The sequence below is a fragment of the Pteropus alecto genome, unplaced genomic scaffold (genome assembly GCF_000325575.1).
Source record: "Pteropus alecto unplaced genomic scaffold, ASM32557v1 scaffold113, whole genome shotgun sequence".
Taxonomy (NCBI): domain Eukaryota; kingdom Metazoa; phylum Chordata; class Mammalia; order Chiroptera; family Pteropodidae; genus Pteropus; species Pteropus alecto.
The window spans coordinates 4336486-4355425 of NW_006433949.1; the positions used below are offsets into that span (position 1 = coordinate 4336486).

Here is an 18940-nt window from a genome sequence, read left to right on the forward strand (position 1 = left end):
TGTCCAGAGGAAGTTAGGGTCCGGGTATCCCCCATCCCAGCGACAGATGAGCTGCATCAGGAACAATCCTGGTACCATCTCTACCCAGCACTGCAGGGCTGATAGAGGGGGCGCTGCAAACCACCAGAGGAGAATGTGGGCTTAATCACACATTCACTGGGCTGGCTCTAAGGGCTACCACACCAGGGGATCGGAGAAATATCGACTCTAGGTAGTGTACCTTTAAGGAGCTCCTAGCACAAATCAGTGCCTGACAGCAGTCAGGTTTCCCCTGCTAGGTGTTAAATCTCTGAGGACATGGACCTCATTTATCTTTGCATTTCTCACTAACTGCATGTGACTCTTTAAGTTTAAATTAATAAAATTACAAATTTAGTTCCTCTGTCACACTACCTACATTTCAAGTGCTCAGGAACCACATGTGGTGGTGGCTACTGTAGTAGACCACACAGAATAGAACATTTCCATCATTGCGGAAAATTCTATGGCACTGTTTTGGTCCCTAGAGGAAGTATAGGTGGGTCTTATTCACCCCATGAGGCACATTTTTACTATGTCCATGTATTACTAAAAACACAAAAATTTAACAAGTTACAAACCTAAAAGTCCAATAGAATCCATGTGTTTACATTATATATATATATTATATATGTATATTATATATTTTTGTTTTTTATATAATACACATTAATAGAAATAAATTTGGATCTTATATTGATAGGCAGATATGTGGTATCTACAAGAAAAATTACTGAAAATACACCAAAATTATGGTTAGAGTACAAGTGATTACTCTCTTTATTCTCGCCTGTGGTTCCCATAATAAGCATATATGGCTTTATACACAATAATGTCATTTATGATAGAGAAAACATACAGACATATAAAGGTCTGAATAACGCATGAATTAGTAACGTGTCATTATCCCGCCCACTAATTTGTTCCGGTGCTCCCTTCTGTTAGCATGGATTATGAGTACACTCTGCATGTCTACAACTGTTTTTTTTTTTTCCCCAAGAAATTTATGTATAAGTGTATTTGGTTGTTGTTTTCTCACCCCTGAAATAAAGATTCATGAACTGATGGTTCCTAACAGGGCTGGAAGGCCCGGAGTTCATGAAGAGAGTGAGTGTCTGAGAATAGATGAGTGAATCAATTGTGGTCCATCCATACAATGGAATATTATTCAGCCATAAAATGAAGGAAGTACTGACACATGCTACAGCGTGGAGGAAGCTCGTTGCATGACACTAAGTGAAAGAAGCCGATCACAAAAGGCCACGTATTGTGTGATTCCATTCATATGAAATATCCAGAACGGGCAAATGCAGAGAGAGAGGATGCAGGGTGGTGGTTGCCGGGGGCTGGGGGTAGAGGATGGAAGTGATAGCTTAATGGACCCAGGCTTTCCATTTAGGGTGATGAAAATGTCTGGGATCTATGTAGAGGTGACGGTTGCACAACACTGGCAACGTGCTGAATGCCCCCGAGCCGTATACTTCACAGTGGTCAATGTGACGTCACTTACTTTCACCTCAGTTGAAAAAAGACATTAAGCTAAGCACTCATTCTCCCTCCGTGGCTCACAGGGACTCTCCTGTACCCTTACTTAGCAGCAACCTTCTAGAAGAGGTGACCCTCTCTCTGACATGCACCCTGGGGGTGCACATGAGTGTCAAGGGAGCTGCAGAAGCATGTTAGGACCCATGCAGCGGGCTAAAAGAAGAGGCACAAACATGCGGTCCACCAAGGGTCAAGGTGAGGAAGTGGGGGAGGGGAGGGCTTCTTACTCACAGTAGACCAGGAGCTCGGTGGTCACCTTTCGACGTCTCCCGCTGAGCATGTTCATAGCCAAACAGGTGTAGTTCCCTTGGAGGTTTTGCGACATCAGTAGCAGCGAGAAGCGGCTGACGGTCAGGTTGTTCCCAAAGGGCTCGGTCCTGGAATCCGGGCCCTGGAACCACCACTCGACCATGGGCGGAGGCCAGGAGCGGCTGCTGCAGCTGAAGTCCACCTGAGAGCCCTTGGCTACGTAGAGGGTGCCGTTGGGGAGCAGGCCGGTGGTGGTGATGTTGACTTCAACCCGATAGGGGCCGCCTGGGCAGTGCAGGGAGAGGGGGGAAAGCTTAAGAGTGCACCTGAGCCCCTTACCGGCTCTAACAGTCACATAAATGATCAGGAAGCAGCCAGTAAGGATGACGATACCCATCAAACACTTCCCATATGACAAATGCTACGCTAAGTGCCCTAAGCATTCTCTCATTTAATCCCGAGCAATTGTGTGTAATTTATCGGGCGAGGGGGTGGGAGAGAATGAATCCTTATAGAAAAAGGAAAACGCAAATCGCTCCTTTTCAAAAACACTGGTGAGTGGCAAAGATATCTGTGAATCACAGAGTTAACACAGCTGGCCTGAGCCTGCTCTCCTTAGAAAGGCCCGCTTGCAAGGGTGGCCTTGGCTGGTGACTGCGGACGTGGATTTCAGGAGGGTTCTCACCCTTCCCAGCACTGATAAGAGCAGCGCTCACTGTGCCTAAACTGTTTGTATGGACAGTGTGCTTTATGCTGAACACATGCTTTCCTTCTGAGAGCCTCGAATTTGGGTCTGAGCTAGGCAAAGGGTGTCTATGCAACTAGCCGCGTCCCCCATCCCCACCCCGCTAAAAACCCGAGGTGCCAAGTCTCCAAGGGCTCCCGGCAGACGCAGACGACAATCAACACAAATTGTCTTGCTGTTCAGAGAATTAAGGGTGTCCATGTGGCTCCACTGGGAAAGGACTCTAGGAAGCTTGATGCTGGTTTTCCCCAGACTTAACCCCATGCGCCTTTGCCCTTTGCTGATCTTGCTTTGTGTCCTTCTGCTGTGATAAATCATTAGACGTGCTGGGTCCTGTGAGTTCTCCAAGAGAGAACCACCCCCCCAGCACAATTTCACTCTGCAAGACAAGAAATACTGGATCCGTTCCCGACTTTGGACTCCACTTACGAGCGGTGACGCTTTGGGCAAATTTCTTAACCTCCCTCAGCCTCCATTTCCTTATCTGTGAAATGAAAGTGATGCCAGAACCCACTTCATGGGGTTGTGGTGACGACCGAATGGGTTCGTGTAGTGCAGGGCGCACAGCGACGCCTAGCACTTGGCTCCCTTCACCTCTCAGAACTTCTGTCTTGTCCCCAGAAGTGCCCTCCTACTGTTGGTACTCAGTACACTTAAGATGCCACGTCTCCTTTGATGAAAATATATCTAACCGCTATGTATACTAAAGCCATTCGGCGTGTTACCTTTCCCAGGGACTTCCTCTTAAAAAGAATCCAGGAAGGGCAATGCTTGGCCAAAGGAATACATCTATAACTGAAGAATTCTGTACAGAAATAGGCTAGAGGGAAAAATGATGGAGGGGGAGAAAAGGCTTCCACAGAGCCCCTCAAAGTACAGCATCTACTTCATCTATGTCTGGAAGCATTGTGTAACTCTAGAAATGGTGGGTTTCTGAGGATGATATTCTTGACAATATGCCTGTTGAGTTGGGGCTGGCTCCTAATAGTTGCAGCCCAATAGTTGCTGGACTCATGTCACCTCCCACGGAGGGTCTGGGGGAAAAATTATACTGCTGTTTGAGAGGTGCTGAGCCTTTGTGACCACTGTCCCATTCACTGTTGCTGGCTAGTCGGTTAGGTATGTGGACCAGCAGGTCCGAGGGTGTGCCTACAGCTGGCAGGCACCCAGTGAAGCACAGGGTGCCTCCACGGTACTGGTAGCCAATGCCTGGGCCAGTAAAGGTGGTGTGTTAGGTTGGACGGCCCGGGTCTTCCAAACTGTGGTCTGGAGAGCCACAGCGGCCTGGCATGGACAGTGCGGAGCTCCAGAAATTAGCTGGGAGGGGCTTTTGAACAGCATGATTCTCAGCAAGAAATAGAGTTGGATAAGGAAGCCGGTGGAAGCGTTTAAAAATACAATCAAACGAAAGAATCTGACAGGCTTCCCTCCTGAATTAAATGTTCAAAGGTTACAGCTCGTCTACAAGCCCCTTGAGTTGAGTCTGCTTCTCAATTACAGCTGACACCATCCTTTTGAGTCCCTGGGGTTCTTCCCTGACTCTGACTTACTACGAAGAAGGAGATACCTATTTATTTCCTTCCCACGTCTCCCTCCACTCCATTGATATTCCGAAACAGAAACTACCATAACTTCCGCTTGCAGAGGGATAGTAACACTCACTCAGAGAGACGGACAGGGGAAGAAGCAAAAATAAAACATCCAATAAATGAAAATACAGAGTGATCGCAAAGGCTCAGCATCTTATAGAGGCCTTGGTCATTGTCAGTTTCAGTGCTTGACTCTTTATCAGATGGATGCCATAGCCTAGTGGTTATGAGCTCGTACTCTGAATTCAGACGGACCAGTGTGTAAATCCTACCGCCGCTTATAAACGGACAACCTTGGGCCAGTGCCTGCCCCTCTCACTCTCACTTTCCTGTCCCTCCTTTGAAATGAAAAGAACAGTAATAACTTCTATCGCTGGGTTACTGAAGGATCTGACAAGATAATATAAGCAGAATACTTAGCCTGGTGTTTCACGTGTGGTCAGTGTTCTATAAATGTGATCCGATATTATTATCAGTAGTATATTTCTAGATTGATTCTAGAGCAGGCATCGGCAAACTATCTGTTTTTGTACGTCCCGTAAAACTAAGAATGGTTTTTACAGGTGAACATTCACAGTAATTTGAAAGAGAACACTAACTTTGAACCCCGATCAAGTGAAATGTTACCCCTCGAAAAATGAATTACATCCTTCTCGTTAGTAGACCTGTACTACAAAAAGACTATTACATTTTAAATTCTGTCAATAAAAATATGTGGAAATTGGTTTTCTTATTATATAAGTACTTACATAATATCCTCAATTTTACCCATTGGCCCATAAAGTCTAAAATATTAACCATCTGACTCTCTCCAGAAAACATTTGAGTCCTGTTCTAGAACAATCTACCTCTGCTGCTGCCTTCTTCTTCTCTGCTGTCATTCTTGACAGGGGAACTCACTTCTTTCCTTCCCCCTTAACTATAGGTCATCTAGTCAAGGGTCTCAAAGAATTAATTTCCATCTCGGGGACCCACAAAAAGAGAGATTCTCATCTCAGTGTCTTGGGTTCCTCACCAATAGGAAAAGTTATCTTCAGACATTTGCTCATCTTAGCAGCATTTTTTCTTGACGATGACCTAAGACTATATATACCAGGTAGTCTCTGCTTCATCCCATCTCTGGGATGCATCCATCTCTGCTTCAGATGAGCTTGGCAAGATTCAAATTAATCCATCTCTGGGCAAGGATCCTCCAGCTTCTGATGGGGCCAACAATCTTTCTTCAGTGTGCCAAACAGTCCCCTTCCCTAGGACCTTATGTTGTGATGAGGCGGTGTCACCCCCGTCAACAGAGAATGAATATAAATCAATGGACCCAATTAGTCAGGGAACCATGGGACTTTCCTGGGATTCCCTGGAAGTGTGGAGTGGCAGTCATATCACTGGCTAGACAGGAACACCCCACCCTCCAAACCCCAAGTGAATCTGGAAGTTCATCCTAACCAACCTCCTCACTGACCGTGTGCCAACTGGCTCCAATGCTCCCTCAACACTCGCTTGGCCTGAGAAAGACGGACACAGGGAGTGCCATGAAATCTGACTGCGGTCTTGCACGGGCTAATCTCTAGCAAGATCACTTAGCTCTCGACTGCGTAAGAGATGATATCTTGAAAGAAACACAAAGTCTCCTGGAATGTGTTAAGGTCTTTGCCATGTTCCCCATCCCTCCAGCCTTTCTGCGGGTAAACACACAGCTGTTCTAACATTATACCCGCCCCAATTTGGACGCAGGGGAGGATGGGTAACTGTGAAATAAGCAGCCGCGGCAGCCCTGAACTGCTCTGGACTAAGGAACTTCTGTATTTTCGGGAGCAGCAGCCCCAATCCTGATGGCAAGACTCTTCGATGGCACCATTAAGTTAACAAGTATCAGTGCAGAGTCTTTTTGTCCTGAATGAGACCGATAACAAATTCATGTGGCGGTGCCCATTCCAGGTAGATTGAATCACTCCAGGCCTATAGAAAACCTGACTCCTTAGAGGTAGAGGCACCAAATGCCCACTGATCAATAAGCAGAGATCCAAGTGGGAAGGAGAGAGAAGTGACCGGCCCTCATGCAGCCGGCTTGTGTTTCTACAGCATCTTTGTCCATTCACACATTCAAAATCTCTTCCAGATAACGACTTGTCACATCTCGAAATTTTTTCCCTTAGCTTCCAAGGCCATGTGAGAATGTTTCCAAACTTTTCTCTTTAAGAGACTAAGTTATCAACCACCTCAGGGAAAACACAGGGAAAGCAAGATCTGGGCACATAGTGTCCCTGACCCGCAGCAAGTCCTGTTTGAAAAGCCCAGATGTAATAGATTACTGGGAACTTGAGATGCATTTTCCCATAGGAATCCTGTCGCCTGCTTAACTAGTTGATCAAAGGAACATGGACCAAATGCATACTTGGGTGCTGATTTATCTCGTGAGTACGTGCAGCGACTCTGTGCCTAAGTCCCATCATTACCGCTGGATCGCATTCTTTCTTGCTTCACATTCTTCACAGATGATAAAAATTAAGGTTGGAAGAGTTCAAGTGACCTCCTCAAGGTCACAAAGACAACAGCTAGCGAGACCTGGATCTGAACCCAGGCAGCTGGGCCTCAGAGTGTGTGCTATCAGCCACTTAGCAACACCGTAGCCCTCCCAGAAACAGCGGTTGAATCAAGCCTAATCCACACTCTCAAATCTTCTGTGCAGAAACGAAGGCCAAGCTCTAGTCTGAAATGACAAGGCTTCCTCTCCAGCCTCACTCTGGGGAGGAGGAAGGGACTCCCTAATGCCCAGAAGGGTCTGGTGTTTGCCCAGGCTTCTCCCAGAATGGGAACAAGGCCTGAGATTGCAGAGGACTCTGGTATATGTGAAACAGAGAATGTCTGTGCTCTGGACTGAATGTTTGTATCCCCCGCAAAATCCATATGTTACAACCTGATCCCCAATTTGATGGTATTGGGAGGTGAGGCCTTTGGGAGGTCATTAGGTCATGAGAGTAGAGCCCTCACGAATGGGATTAGTGCCCTTAGAAGAAGAGACCCCAGAGGGCTTGCTCCCCTCTCTCTGCTCTCTGCCTCGTGAAGATACAATGCAAACCAGGGAGCAGGCCTCACCAGACGCTGGAGCTTCCGGCTCCTTGATCATGGACTTCCCGAGCCTCTAGAACCATGAGAAATAAAAGTTTGTTGTTTAAGCACCCCCAGTCTATGCTATTTTTTGTTAGAGCAATCCAAACTGGCTAAAACAGTTGTGTCCTGTTTTCCCAAACAAGTCCTACACCAGTCAGGGACCCCCTATGTTTCCAAGTAAAGAAGTTTCCACAATGCGAATCGCACCACAGTAAGTCAGGGAGCCCAAGGCGCCCTTTGAATTTAGTGATATTTTTTAAAACGTAAGTTCATTTTCATCATAAGAAGGCCTTGCATTTATCTCCATACAGGGCAATAATGAAACTAATCCATCCCCCAATAAATTTAGCCAATGATTAATAAAATCGGTGTCAGATAAAGTCATCATAAACTGGAGATAGCAATGATAAAAACAAAACAAGAAGCTGCAATGCCTTACTCCTCTGTGGCCAAAGAGAAGATATTTATTGACAAGACTGACGTGAGGGAATTAGTAATTACTGTTTGGCCGTTGGAGTGAGGGAGGCCTGCCAGCACTTGCCCATGGGCTCACAGTGGGAACCAAACACGGCTGGGCCAAGATGGGTGACATTTTCTGACATGGCCACTCAGCAATTCATCTACGGCACCTCCAGACACAAAAACACTGTGCTCACACATTCTGTAAGCCTCGAGAGCTGGTGGAAACCTTAGAGGCCATGGGAAAAGCTAGACGTGTCCCTGAAGCCTCTCTTCCCTTCGTCCTCCACTTCCGGTCTACTAGCAAGTCTTGCTGGTCTATCTCCAAAATATTTTCTGAACCTGCGCATGTTCAACAAGGCCATTGCTGCCACTCGGTTTCTGGCCACCAACACCTTATAGCTCTGACCGGCTTTCCTGTTTTTAATTGATGAGTCCTGTTCAAGACTACGCACATACATTCTCCATGTGCAACTCAAATACTACGACACCCCTGCTTATTTAAAACTCCAGAAGTTTCTCCTGACCCAGAATAAAATACCAAATCCTCACCAGATGTATTGGTTTCCTGGGACTGCCTTAACAAAGTACCATAAACCAGATGACTTAAAACGACAGAAATTGATTATCGCACAGTTCTGGAAGCCAGAAGTCCAAAATCAAGGTGTCAGGAGGGCTGTATGCCCTCCAAAGACTCTCGAAGAGAATCCCTCCTTCCTCGCCTCTTCCCTGGCTTTTGGTGTTGGCTGTCAATCCTTGGCATTCCTTTGCTTGAAGCTATATCACTCCAATATCTGTCTCTATCCCATGATGACATTTTCCCTGTGTGTCTCTGCCTTTTCATGCACTTTCTTCTTCTTATAAGGATGCCAGTCCATTTTAATTAATGCCCATTCTAAGGACCTCACCTTAACCTGATTATATCTGCAAAGACTCTACTTCCAATTAAAGTCACAATCATAGATACCAGAGGTTAGGGCTTTCAACATACCTTTCTGGGGGCCATAATTCAACCTATATCACCAGTTCTACCCGGCCCCCCGTGGTCTGACCCTGCCCCCCACATCGCACACAGCCTGCCCTCTCACACACTGGGTTCCCACCACACCAGCCTGCTCCCCATCTGCACCATGCTCGACCCATCTTGCGCTAGTTGAATTTCTGCCTGGATCACATTCTTTCTTATCTTTGTATGACTGGCTTCTCCTTATCATTTATCTTAAATGTCACTACCTCCAAAAATTCCTCTCTAACCTCCCAATTTAAAAGTGTTTCAGAGAATCACATCACCCCATCTCAATTCTCTGCATAGCACTTATCATTCTGATATTGCCTGATGCATTTGTATATTTGCTTATTGTCTGTCTTCCCCCATTAGGACATCAGTTAGTCCCCAGGTAGGGACCTTGTCTGTCCTATTGACTCCTGTGGCCGAGTGCCTAGAACAGTGCCTGGCATCTGGCTCTCAGTAAATATATGTTGAATAAAGGAATGAGTAAATTCTTTATTTTACAGATGAAGAAACTAGGGAACAGCAAACTGATCACATGGGTATTTGCACTAAAGTATACTACCTGGATGTCCCTCTAAACTGGTGACCAGTAACTTTTTCTGTAAGGGACAGAGAATAAATATTTTAGGCCTTGCAGCCATACAATTTGTGTCACGGCCACTCTGCCATTGTAGCACCAAAAGCAATCAGAGATAATATGTAAATAGATAAGTGTGGCTGTATCCCAATAAAACCTTACTTGTGGACACTGAAACTTGAATTTCATATGATTTTCACATGTCACAAATATTATTCTTCTTTTGATTTTTTTTTTCATCCATTTAAAAATGTAAAAAAATATTTATAGCTTGCAGGCCATACAAAAATAAGCAGCAGACTGGATATGGTCCACAGGCTGTAGTTTGCCAAACAAGCTCTAAATTCATACAAGGCAATAATGAAACTAATTGATATGAACGGACATGACTTTTTGGAAAGCACAGTAGTAGCCGTGCCAAGCCCTGTACTAAACACTGTAGCATAAGCTCTTACCTGGTAAGGTATGCAATAGAATAACCCCATCCAATAAATAAGAAAAACTGAAGCTCAGAGATATTAAGCTACTTACTCAAGATGATACAGAACTAAGCGACAGCTTTAAGACTGAAATTTAGGCAGCCTGACTGAATTATGTTATACTCAATTATGTTATGCGACTTCGTTGCATGATAAAATATTAACAGCAAAATGATATTAACAAGCTAAAAGTAATTGCTATTATGCCAGGAGACATTTGTAGCACTTCAGATAGATAAACTGGTATCTATTCCTCACAGCAGTTCTTTTATCTCCATTTTACAGATGAGGAAATACAGGCACAAGAGGTCATTCGGCTTGCAGGTGGCAGAGCCCAGAATGAAACCCAGGCCTTTGGCTCCAAAACGCCCCTCCTGTTCAAGGCTCTGAGCACCTCACCAGACAACCCCAGTCCAGTCCCCTCCCACCCCACTTACTGGCCACCTGCAGCCGCACTCGGAACCACCGAGTCTCCTTCAGGACCTCCAAGCAGGTGTAATTCCCCGCATCCTGCAGGCTCAGCGCCTCGATGTGCAGGGAGCTGGCCCTCGTCAGAGAGAAGCGTGGCTTGGCTGGCAGGAGGCTGGAATTGGAGGACAGGAGGAAGACGGGCTTCGAGTCATTCCGGTACCAGGTCACTAGACCCCTCGGGCCTGAGATGTTGCCACAGTGCAGAGTAACGTTCTCATGAACTTCTCCGATGATGACGGCCTTCGATCCTGGACAAGGAAAGGTCAGGTTATTACTGCCTTGCTTGATCTCTGAACAACCTCCCTTTTTGCACAGTCCCTCCACATTCGGCTTAAAAAAAAAATCAGGTGTGTATTTTTGAGATGTGATAACACAGAGACCCCCACGCTGTTGGGACTATTGGCCAGTACTTGACATTAACCACAAACAAAACCACAATAAGATGTCTACTATGTTATACAGACTAGAATGGCTAACAATAAAGATAAAAACAAGTGTTGGAAAAGATGTGGAGAAATTAGAACCCGTACACATTGTTGGTAGGATTTTTAAATGGAAGACAGTTTGGCATTTTTGCATAAGGTTATAGTTACCATATGACTCAGCAATTCTACTCCTAGGTATATACCCAAGAGAAATGAAAACATATGTCTGCACAAAAACGTGTACGTGCATGTTCGCAGCAGCATTGTTCATAATAGCCAAAAGGTAGAAACGACCCAAATGTCCATCAGCTGATGAATAGATAAACAAAATGTGGTCTATCCATATAATGGGAATATTATTTGGCCATAAAAAAAGAATAAACTACATGCATCAACACGGATCTTTTTTTTTTTCCCATTGGAGCTGCGTAGCTGTATGGATGGATCTTGAAAGCATTATGCTAAGTGGAAGAAGGCAGTCTTAAAAAAAAACACAAAAACACATATTGTGTGATTCCATTTATCTGAAATGTCCAATACAGACAAATCTACGGAGATAGAAAGCAATCCGCAGCTGTCTAGGTCTGGAGGAAGGGGAGTGTTAGGAGAGAGGGGAGTACTGCTAATGTCATTTAGAGCTTCTTTTTGGGGTGATGAAAATGTTCTGGAATTAAATGAGTGCTGATCATTGCATAGTCTTGTGAATACACTAAAAACTACTGAATCGTACACTTTAAAAGAGTTTTAGGGTATTCGAATTATATCTCAATAGAGTTGTTATTTAAAAAAAAAAAAATCCTGCCACCTGCATTGGGAATCTTTTCCATTTATAAAATAAAGAGTAACAGTTATCTGTATTGGGCCTTTTGTCTGGTTAGAAGAGGCTCCCGTTGAAAGATCTGAAGCCAGCCTGGAGTCACAGGATGTTATGAGTCTCTCCCCATTTTGGCCACACCATATCCCAAAGTTAGAAAAAGATGAAAAAAAAAAAAAAAATCTAAGCCACTCGATGGAAGGCAGAGAATGTCATCTAATGCTAGAGATTCTAAAACAGCAAGAAATGCTTCTGAACAATCACTCTAAAAAGCAGGTGAGAATTATTTTTAAACAATTAGGTCTGGGAACCACGTTCTCTGTGGCAATCCCCAGTGAGAGATGAACTGTAGTCCTACAGATGCCACGTGTGTTCATGAGACCTGCAGATCTGCCCCTTCCCTGGCCCCTTGACAAAGGAATAAAAGGAACTTGGAAAAGCCCTGGTGAAACTTTAGTCTTGGAACATGAGCTAACATTGTCTTCTGCTCCAAGTAATAGCATGACATAATCGCAGGCGAAACCATTTTAAGGCACTTCGCTTCTCCTGGCTTTGATCACTCCATTTTTTTAAACTAATGAAGCTGAAGGTGACCTTAGCGATCATGTAGATGTGGCAGCCCTGTGGGCTGGGTTATAGATGAGGCAGGCTGAGTCCTGGCTCAGTGCAGAAGAATACAGTCATTGATTAGTGGTGTCTGTGACACGGACACAGAAAGGAAAGTCCCTGAGGGTGCGCAAGTTCCATGCCTGGTTGTCCTATAACCCCTCATTTTACAGTTGTGAAAACGGAGGTTCAGAAAGCTTAAGTTCCCGTGTAAGTCACTGGGAGAACTGGGAGGGCCATTCAGGTTTTCACTGCTCTGGTCTCCCAACCAGACAGGGTGAGGCAATAAGACATAATAACAGTTTGTGTTACTACAGGTCATCCACATAGTGTCCAGAGGGTCCTCCAATGTCCCCCAACCATAAACTCAGAATACAGAACAAAGGAGGAAGCAATATAAACGATCGTTTTCTGACGGTGCCCTCACATTATCATGTACAGAGTTGGGATTATTCCCAAACATTTGCCTTTTTTTCTAGCGACTTCTCCCTAAGAATGACCTGGGGTTTATAATCTGAGGTGACAGTGGAGGCATGAACACTGTCTGGAGTTAAGTGACAGGAAAAACAATTTTTTCCCAAGACAACTTCCAACTTGAAAGACCAACAACAAAAATACATCAAGCTAGGAAGCCTCTAGCACAGTACTCAAAGGTAAACTTGGCTTGGTCATCAAAATAACTGGGCATGGCAGTGGAGAAAGTGTTCCTGTGTGGTGAGCTGCAGCCAACCTAAAAGCAGGGTCATTCCAGTAGGATGATTTCAACTCAGGGTCTGATGTCCCCAGGCCCCTGATGTGCCCAGTACAATAAACACTGAAAATAGCCGAAGAGAAAGAAACTTCCAAACAATCCACTGGAGACTGCCCTCTCCTCCTCCCCCCAACACAGTGACCACTAAGTCAAAAGAGGGCTGGGGGTAAGTGCTGCAACGGGGAGGAGTGGAACAAATTGGGGGTCACACATCCTAAATAAAAGGGGTGACCACTGCTCAGTTCCAGGTGGGACAGAAGACCCTGTGCTGCCAGATCTTCAGATTTTTTCCAGATAAACCGGAAACCTAGATTATGGGAAATTTTTTTGTTTTGAAATGGTTGCTAAAAACAAAACAAAATAAAAACTTGTGAGCGCTTAAGGATTAGGAACTTTTGACACTTGCTGCTAGGAAGCTCTGGGAGCAATTCCTGCAGGAACCTACAAGAGGCGATCAGCTGGGTGTGCTGGACTGGGCAACACAGAAAATAGTATTCCGCAAGTATTCTGGCAAACTGTGTCGCCACATGATTCCATCTCATTTCCCTTCACCTGAGACCGCTCACTGCTTGTCACGCTGCCCTGCGCACAGTAAACATGCATTTGCTGGTGAATTAAATTCAAAAAATTTTACAAAGCAGAGCACAGATGAAGCATTTAAGACCTTTTGCCAATCATGTCAAGTAGAAGAGGTCATCTCAAGTTTAGAGGAAGTTTTTTGTAAGTCAAATTATTTCGATGTAAAAAAAATATAAGTAACGGAAGAAGGCAGGACTCTGAATACGCTAGTCCACACAGGTCGGCTTGCAGGGGTGTGCAGGGGGATCCACAGGTGACAGGCGTAAGGTGAATTCTACCTTGGGCAGAGGTAGGAAAATAAAGGAGCCTCGAATTTGAGCACCAGCGCAGCAGGTAAAACCAGAAGGGGAATTTACATTCGACGCTTTAAAAAAAAAAAAAAAAAGGCGAAAAACACTTTCCCCCCTACAACTACCTCTTCGATATTCCCAGCTTCAAAATTCCCATCTTCACGTTCCCCAGTTTTCCCATCACCTCTCCGCAGGCCCTTTAGCGTCGCCGGCTGCCCACTCCAGCACCCTGCCCTCCCATTTGAGCGCCCGGGAAAATTCCTTTCTGCAAAGAGAGCGGAGCTGCGAGCAGGAAACTCAAGACCCACCCCGGGTGGCTTCTCGGCCGCGGCCACAACTGGATCTGGCAGAGTCAGAGGGAATTTGGTCCCTGGTTCCCCGTTCCCCACTGTTGCCTGGCGAAACTCAACTTTTCCCTCCAGATCGAAGCCCTTACCTGCGGCGACCCCGAGGGTCAGCAGCGCCCACAGGCAGAGGAGTAAGCGGGGCGCAGGCGCCCGTGCGGCCATCTCGCCCCGGGATGCAGGCAGGGGCTCCTCGGGAAAATGCACGGTCTGGCTGGGCTCGTGTGCACCCCCGAGGGCTCGGGCCACTAGGGTACCAAGTGCTTCTCTCAGGTCCTCGAAACGACAGCCGAGCTCCACTTTCCGCAGCCCCCAGGAGGGATGCTTGGGGTGAGTCCGATGCAGGCGCTGCGAGCTGCGCTGGGCTCCCGGCGCGATTATCTCTGCAGAGCGCCTGGCTAGCGTTGGGAGGGCGCACCCCACCCCTCGTGCCCGCCACCTACTACCGCTGGAGGAAAACAACAGGAGCGGGGCTCCCTTCCGCCTCCCATCCAGGCGGGAGCCCAACTTCCTTTACCTTGGCCCGGGAGGAGGGCTTTATGCAAAGGGCGCGCACCCGGACTGCCAAGCTGACTCCGGCCCGGCCGGGGGGAGGAGCGCAGAGGCTGGGCCCTCCCCGAGCCCACTCCTCCCGGGGCGGCAACCCGGAGTCTCAGGGACAGCTGGGCCGGGCAGAGCTCAGCAGCTGCCGCAGGATGACACCCCTGCCCCGGCCCGCCGACTGCCCCCTCCCGGGCGCTCTAGCTGCAACCCCCGGAGGAGCGTCGCGAGCCGGAGGGGCTGTGCCAGCTGCCAAGCTGCAGAATTCGGGGTCCCCTCGGCCTCCCCGCTTAGCTGCTCTAGGGATTCCCATTTGTTTTCCTGTGCCCGGGGCGGACGCCAGGGCCGCCATCGTTGCCTTTTTCTACCCTTTGCAGAACGAAGGCAAGTCTAGAGCAGGGGAAAGATGATCCCTTAGACCTCCCAGCCAAAAGCAGCCACGAGACTCCCGTCCTACTAACCGGCTGAGACCACGCTGTCAGAGCCAGGGGCCAGCGGAACTTGATTCTCGGGAGCTTTTTGTTTGTTTGTTTTCCCACTCCCAACCAGTCTGATTCCCAGAAAACTACATTCTGGGGCGAACATCCATTCCTCTCTTCTCTGACACACCTGCCATCCCATCCTTCGGTCCTAGGGAAAACTCTTACGATATCCTCAGGAAGAGCCGATGCTTGAAACAACCCCACCAGAAACTTTGTCTTACAACAACAACAACAACAACAACAACAACAACAACAACTGCAATTAATACATAAAACAGTAATTGTGTCCTCTAGGAAGTGGAGATATGGGTGTTTGCATTCTTTCAACTTTTCTATTTTTGAAAATTTCCCCATCACCTCATCATAAAATGTTCGGGAAAAAAAAAACAGAAAAACAAAAAACTGCTATTAAGAAAATCATTCATTCTGCTGCCCAAAGGCCCCTTATTGAAATAGTTCTTCCATGATGAAATTCTCTTGAAACCAATAAAAAAAAAAGTGTGTTTCGCCGGATGAACTGAGCCATAAAGTTGCACAGTTTCTCTCCCCCCACCCTCCACCCTGCTCTTTTGCTCAATGATTTTAACTCTTCAGCCAGCTCCTGACAGTTTTTCTGCTTTCCTTCCCCCTTTAATTTCATTCTTCATCTTTTACCTTGTGATGGAAAGTGAAATCTATCCTGGATGGCCGTCTTCCTGTATTCCCACTGCCTGGCACCTCATTATCACCCAATATATATTTATTAAACAAACAAGTGAAAGTCATTGTTTGGTTTTGATATTGCAGCTTCTCCAGCTTTTCTGACAAATACTCACAACTTCACTGAAATGAACAAGATATAAGTAAAACCAATAATTGGCAAGTTTTCAGCTGAGAGTCCAGAACTGTCTGTGACTCCGTTAGCACCTTGTATAGGGAATGGCAGAGAGCAGGCCCACCTGATGTATTTGCAGAGTTAAACACATGGCTCTTTTAACCAGTCTCTTCCTCCAGAAGGACCAACCTCCTTCAGGATATTTTATAATGCTGATAACAGCGCCCCACATTTGCATAGCTGGGGCCTTTTTCCAAAACCACGTTAGAAACTTAATCTCACTGTGCCCTCCCTCCAAACTTTGGACCTAAGGAATCATTCAATCCCATTTTTTTAAGTGAGAAACCTACAGTTCTAGGAGGTTAAGCCCCAGGTCACAGTTAGTTGGTAGTAAAGGCAGAACTGGAACCCACACTCCAAGTCCTGCCAAACAATGTTCCAATCTCGTCACTTATGAAATAGGGAAGAGGCATGAGAATTAAATATTAAATCAAGTTGTATTCAGAGGCGGCTACTTGCTGCCCGACAGGGAAACCTGGCTGATCCTCATAGGGCTAGACAGTGGGAACCGACAGGAAGATTCCCGCTGAGGTTTCCAGCACCTGCTTCCCCACGCCTTTGATGTGCATAACCATCCCCAGAAAGGAAAACAGATTTAAACCGAATTCAGTGAACACTCAGGGTCTCTCTCGCTTTCTGCATTTGAGAAGAGACCACGTCTCTGTCTGTGGAGCGTTATTCCTTCTCTAATAAACTTTTCTTCCGTCTCTAACTCTGACGTGCGAGTGCGCTCGAATTCCTTCCTGCGTGCAGTCAAGACCCCTCAAGGACTCTCTCTCAGTGCAGGACTTGGGCACCCACAGTCCTGCATCACTCACTTATACAAAGGCTGACACGGTCTGGACGCTTTGGGTGCCACCAAGGCAGCAGACGTGGGCATTCCCCTGAGCAGGGCTTGAAGGAAGCCTGGAGACCACTCCGTCTAGGACAGAGCTGACCCAGGAAACACCCACCCTCTCTAACCCGGAGATAGGAGCTGTTAGGAGATGCCCTGCTCTAACATCTGGTCACGTTTCAGGCCACTCTGAACAGTAGAAAGCGTCCTCCCTCAAACAGCGACCAGTGAGTTGGGGGTTCACCGCGAGGTCCCTAGCAAGGTTAGGGGCCTTTCAAAGCTCTAGTTTCATTATGTGCACCTAATAGCTGATATCCGGCCCATGGGATTGTTGTGAAGGTCAAGTGAGTTGGCATGGATGAAATGACTCAACAAAGGTCTTTAAGGCATTGCTTTGGGGTCGATCATTTGACATGCAGCCTGACAGAGGCTGTCAGGTATCTTAAATCCCACAATCGTATATTAAACATGGGGCTTAAACACCTCTCTGCTCAGGCTGCTACACATGGCTTTGTTTTCTTTGGTTTGGTTTCCCCCTCCCATGAATTGAACAAATTACTCTGGGACAAGTGCTTTATGTATGTTGCTTCATTCAATCTTCAGCACAACCCTGAGAGGTAGGCATCATCATTCCCAATTTACAGATGGCTCAGAGAGGCCTAGTTACATAGCTAGTAAAATGGGAGAGCCCATTCCTGCAGCCTGGGTCTTCGAAGACACCAAGCAACCTATTATTTCTACCCCACTACTTCTCTTGTCATGGCCCCTCCCTAGAGGTAATGTTGAAAGGTTTCTTAGCAACAACCTGCTTCTCCTAGAGATATTCTCCTGGGGGCTTTGGAAAGGGCAGGCCAGCTAAAAACAGCTGGAGGTGGCACCCTGGCCCCTCAGGTCCAGCTCTGGACCCCTCACTTCAAGAAGTCCTAAGAGGTAAATGAGAAAATCCTACCCGTGCCTCGTCATGTGGGCCTGGGTCTCACAGGCTGGTACCTCAAAGAGCAAAGACAGCAAAATCAACCTGGCTTGTCCTCTGGAAAAGAAAGCTTGCTAAACCTACTCTAACATTACCTCTCTCCCACCTCTCCTCTGCCTTCTGCCCAGAAGAAAAGAACTGGGGTACAGATACTATAACAAAAAAGTTCCTGAAATCAGGTGAAGCTCCAAGAAGAACCTAGCAGGATGAGATGGAAAACTAGAAAATGGCCAGTTGTCAAATGAGTCTACTATTTTTGACCAAAGCCCAGCCTCTCCTTTCTGGACTCAAGACCAGGAGTTTGGTGTCTCTAAGTGACAAAGAACCACAGGAGGGCAGATCCACCCCCAGAAGGCAAAATGCCACTTGCAGACGGATCAGGAAAATGACCCTCCAGTTCCCTGAGAAATGGGCAGCCAGAGCCAGGAGCTGAAGAGAGCAAGATGGCTCACCACCCCCCGCCCCCGAAGACAGATGAAAGCAGCCCAGAGGTGTGCAGGTAAATGTTGAACCCAGAGAGGTCTGGCTGGTGGGGAGGGGGAGCAGGCAGGGTGATTTGTCGCATTCGCCATTTCTCATGGTGTAAATGCTTCCGTGATAGCCAATTCCAAGCTGTCATTGTGAGGTTACGGAACGACAGGCACCATCTTCTCTCCGGAGCCCGCGCCCCTGGACAGCCCCACTTTCTCCCAGGGAGATAACTCTAAAGTGGGAAACTTCTGCCAGGATTACCCAAGAGGAGACCCGCTGGGAGCCAAATAGATAACTCAGGTAGAAAATATTCTTATCGCTTTCCTGTTCTTTGATCTAACACTCACTTCTTGAATGCATTTGCTGACCAAGATAAATGTAACTCCAGTTGGGACATAGGGATTGACAAGCATCAGTATATTTCATTTATGGGGATAGAGGAATGTAGTTAAGTACACTCAGGGTATCTTGAGAAAGTTCAGATGAAGCATTTTCCCGAAGATGACATTCCTAATTTTTAGATAGCATTTGCTTTTTGCCCAATTATAAGCCTAACAGGCTCCTTCTGGAATACCATAAAAACAGAAAAATAGCCCTGAACAAGCCCGATCCTGTCTGATCTTGGAGGCTAAGCAGGGTTGGGCCTGGTCAGTACTTAGTACTTGGATGGGAGACCACCTAGGAAGACCTGGTGCTGTAGGCGT

General features: G+C 46.7%; 1 protein-coding gene across 1 annotated transcript in view; it reads right to left on the reverse strand.

The window, feature by feature from the left end:
* VSIG10 (V-set and immunoglobulin domain containing 10) overlaps positions 1–14665 on the reverse strand; it is a 28352-nt gene extending 13687 nt beyond the window's left edge. The window contains exons 1-4 of the mRNA XM_025044521.1: positions 14154–14665; positions 10219–10500; positions 1795–2097; positions 1–113 (exon numbers count right to left, since the gene is read on the reverse strand). The exon at positions 1–113 is cut by the window's left edge and continues 151 nt beyond it. Coding sequence (XP_024900289.1) covers positions 1–113; positions 1795–2097; positions 10219–10500; positions 14154–14226 — 771 coding nt within the window. The 5' untranslated portion in view covers positions 14227–14665. The remainder of the gene's footprint in view (positions 114–1794; positions 2098–10218; positions 10501–14153) is intronic.
* Between the last annotated feature and the right edge of the window lie 4275 nt (positions 14666–18940).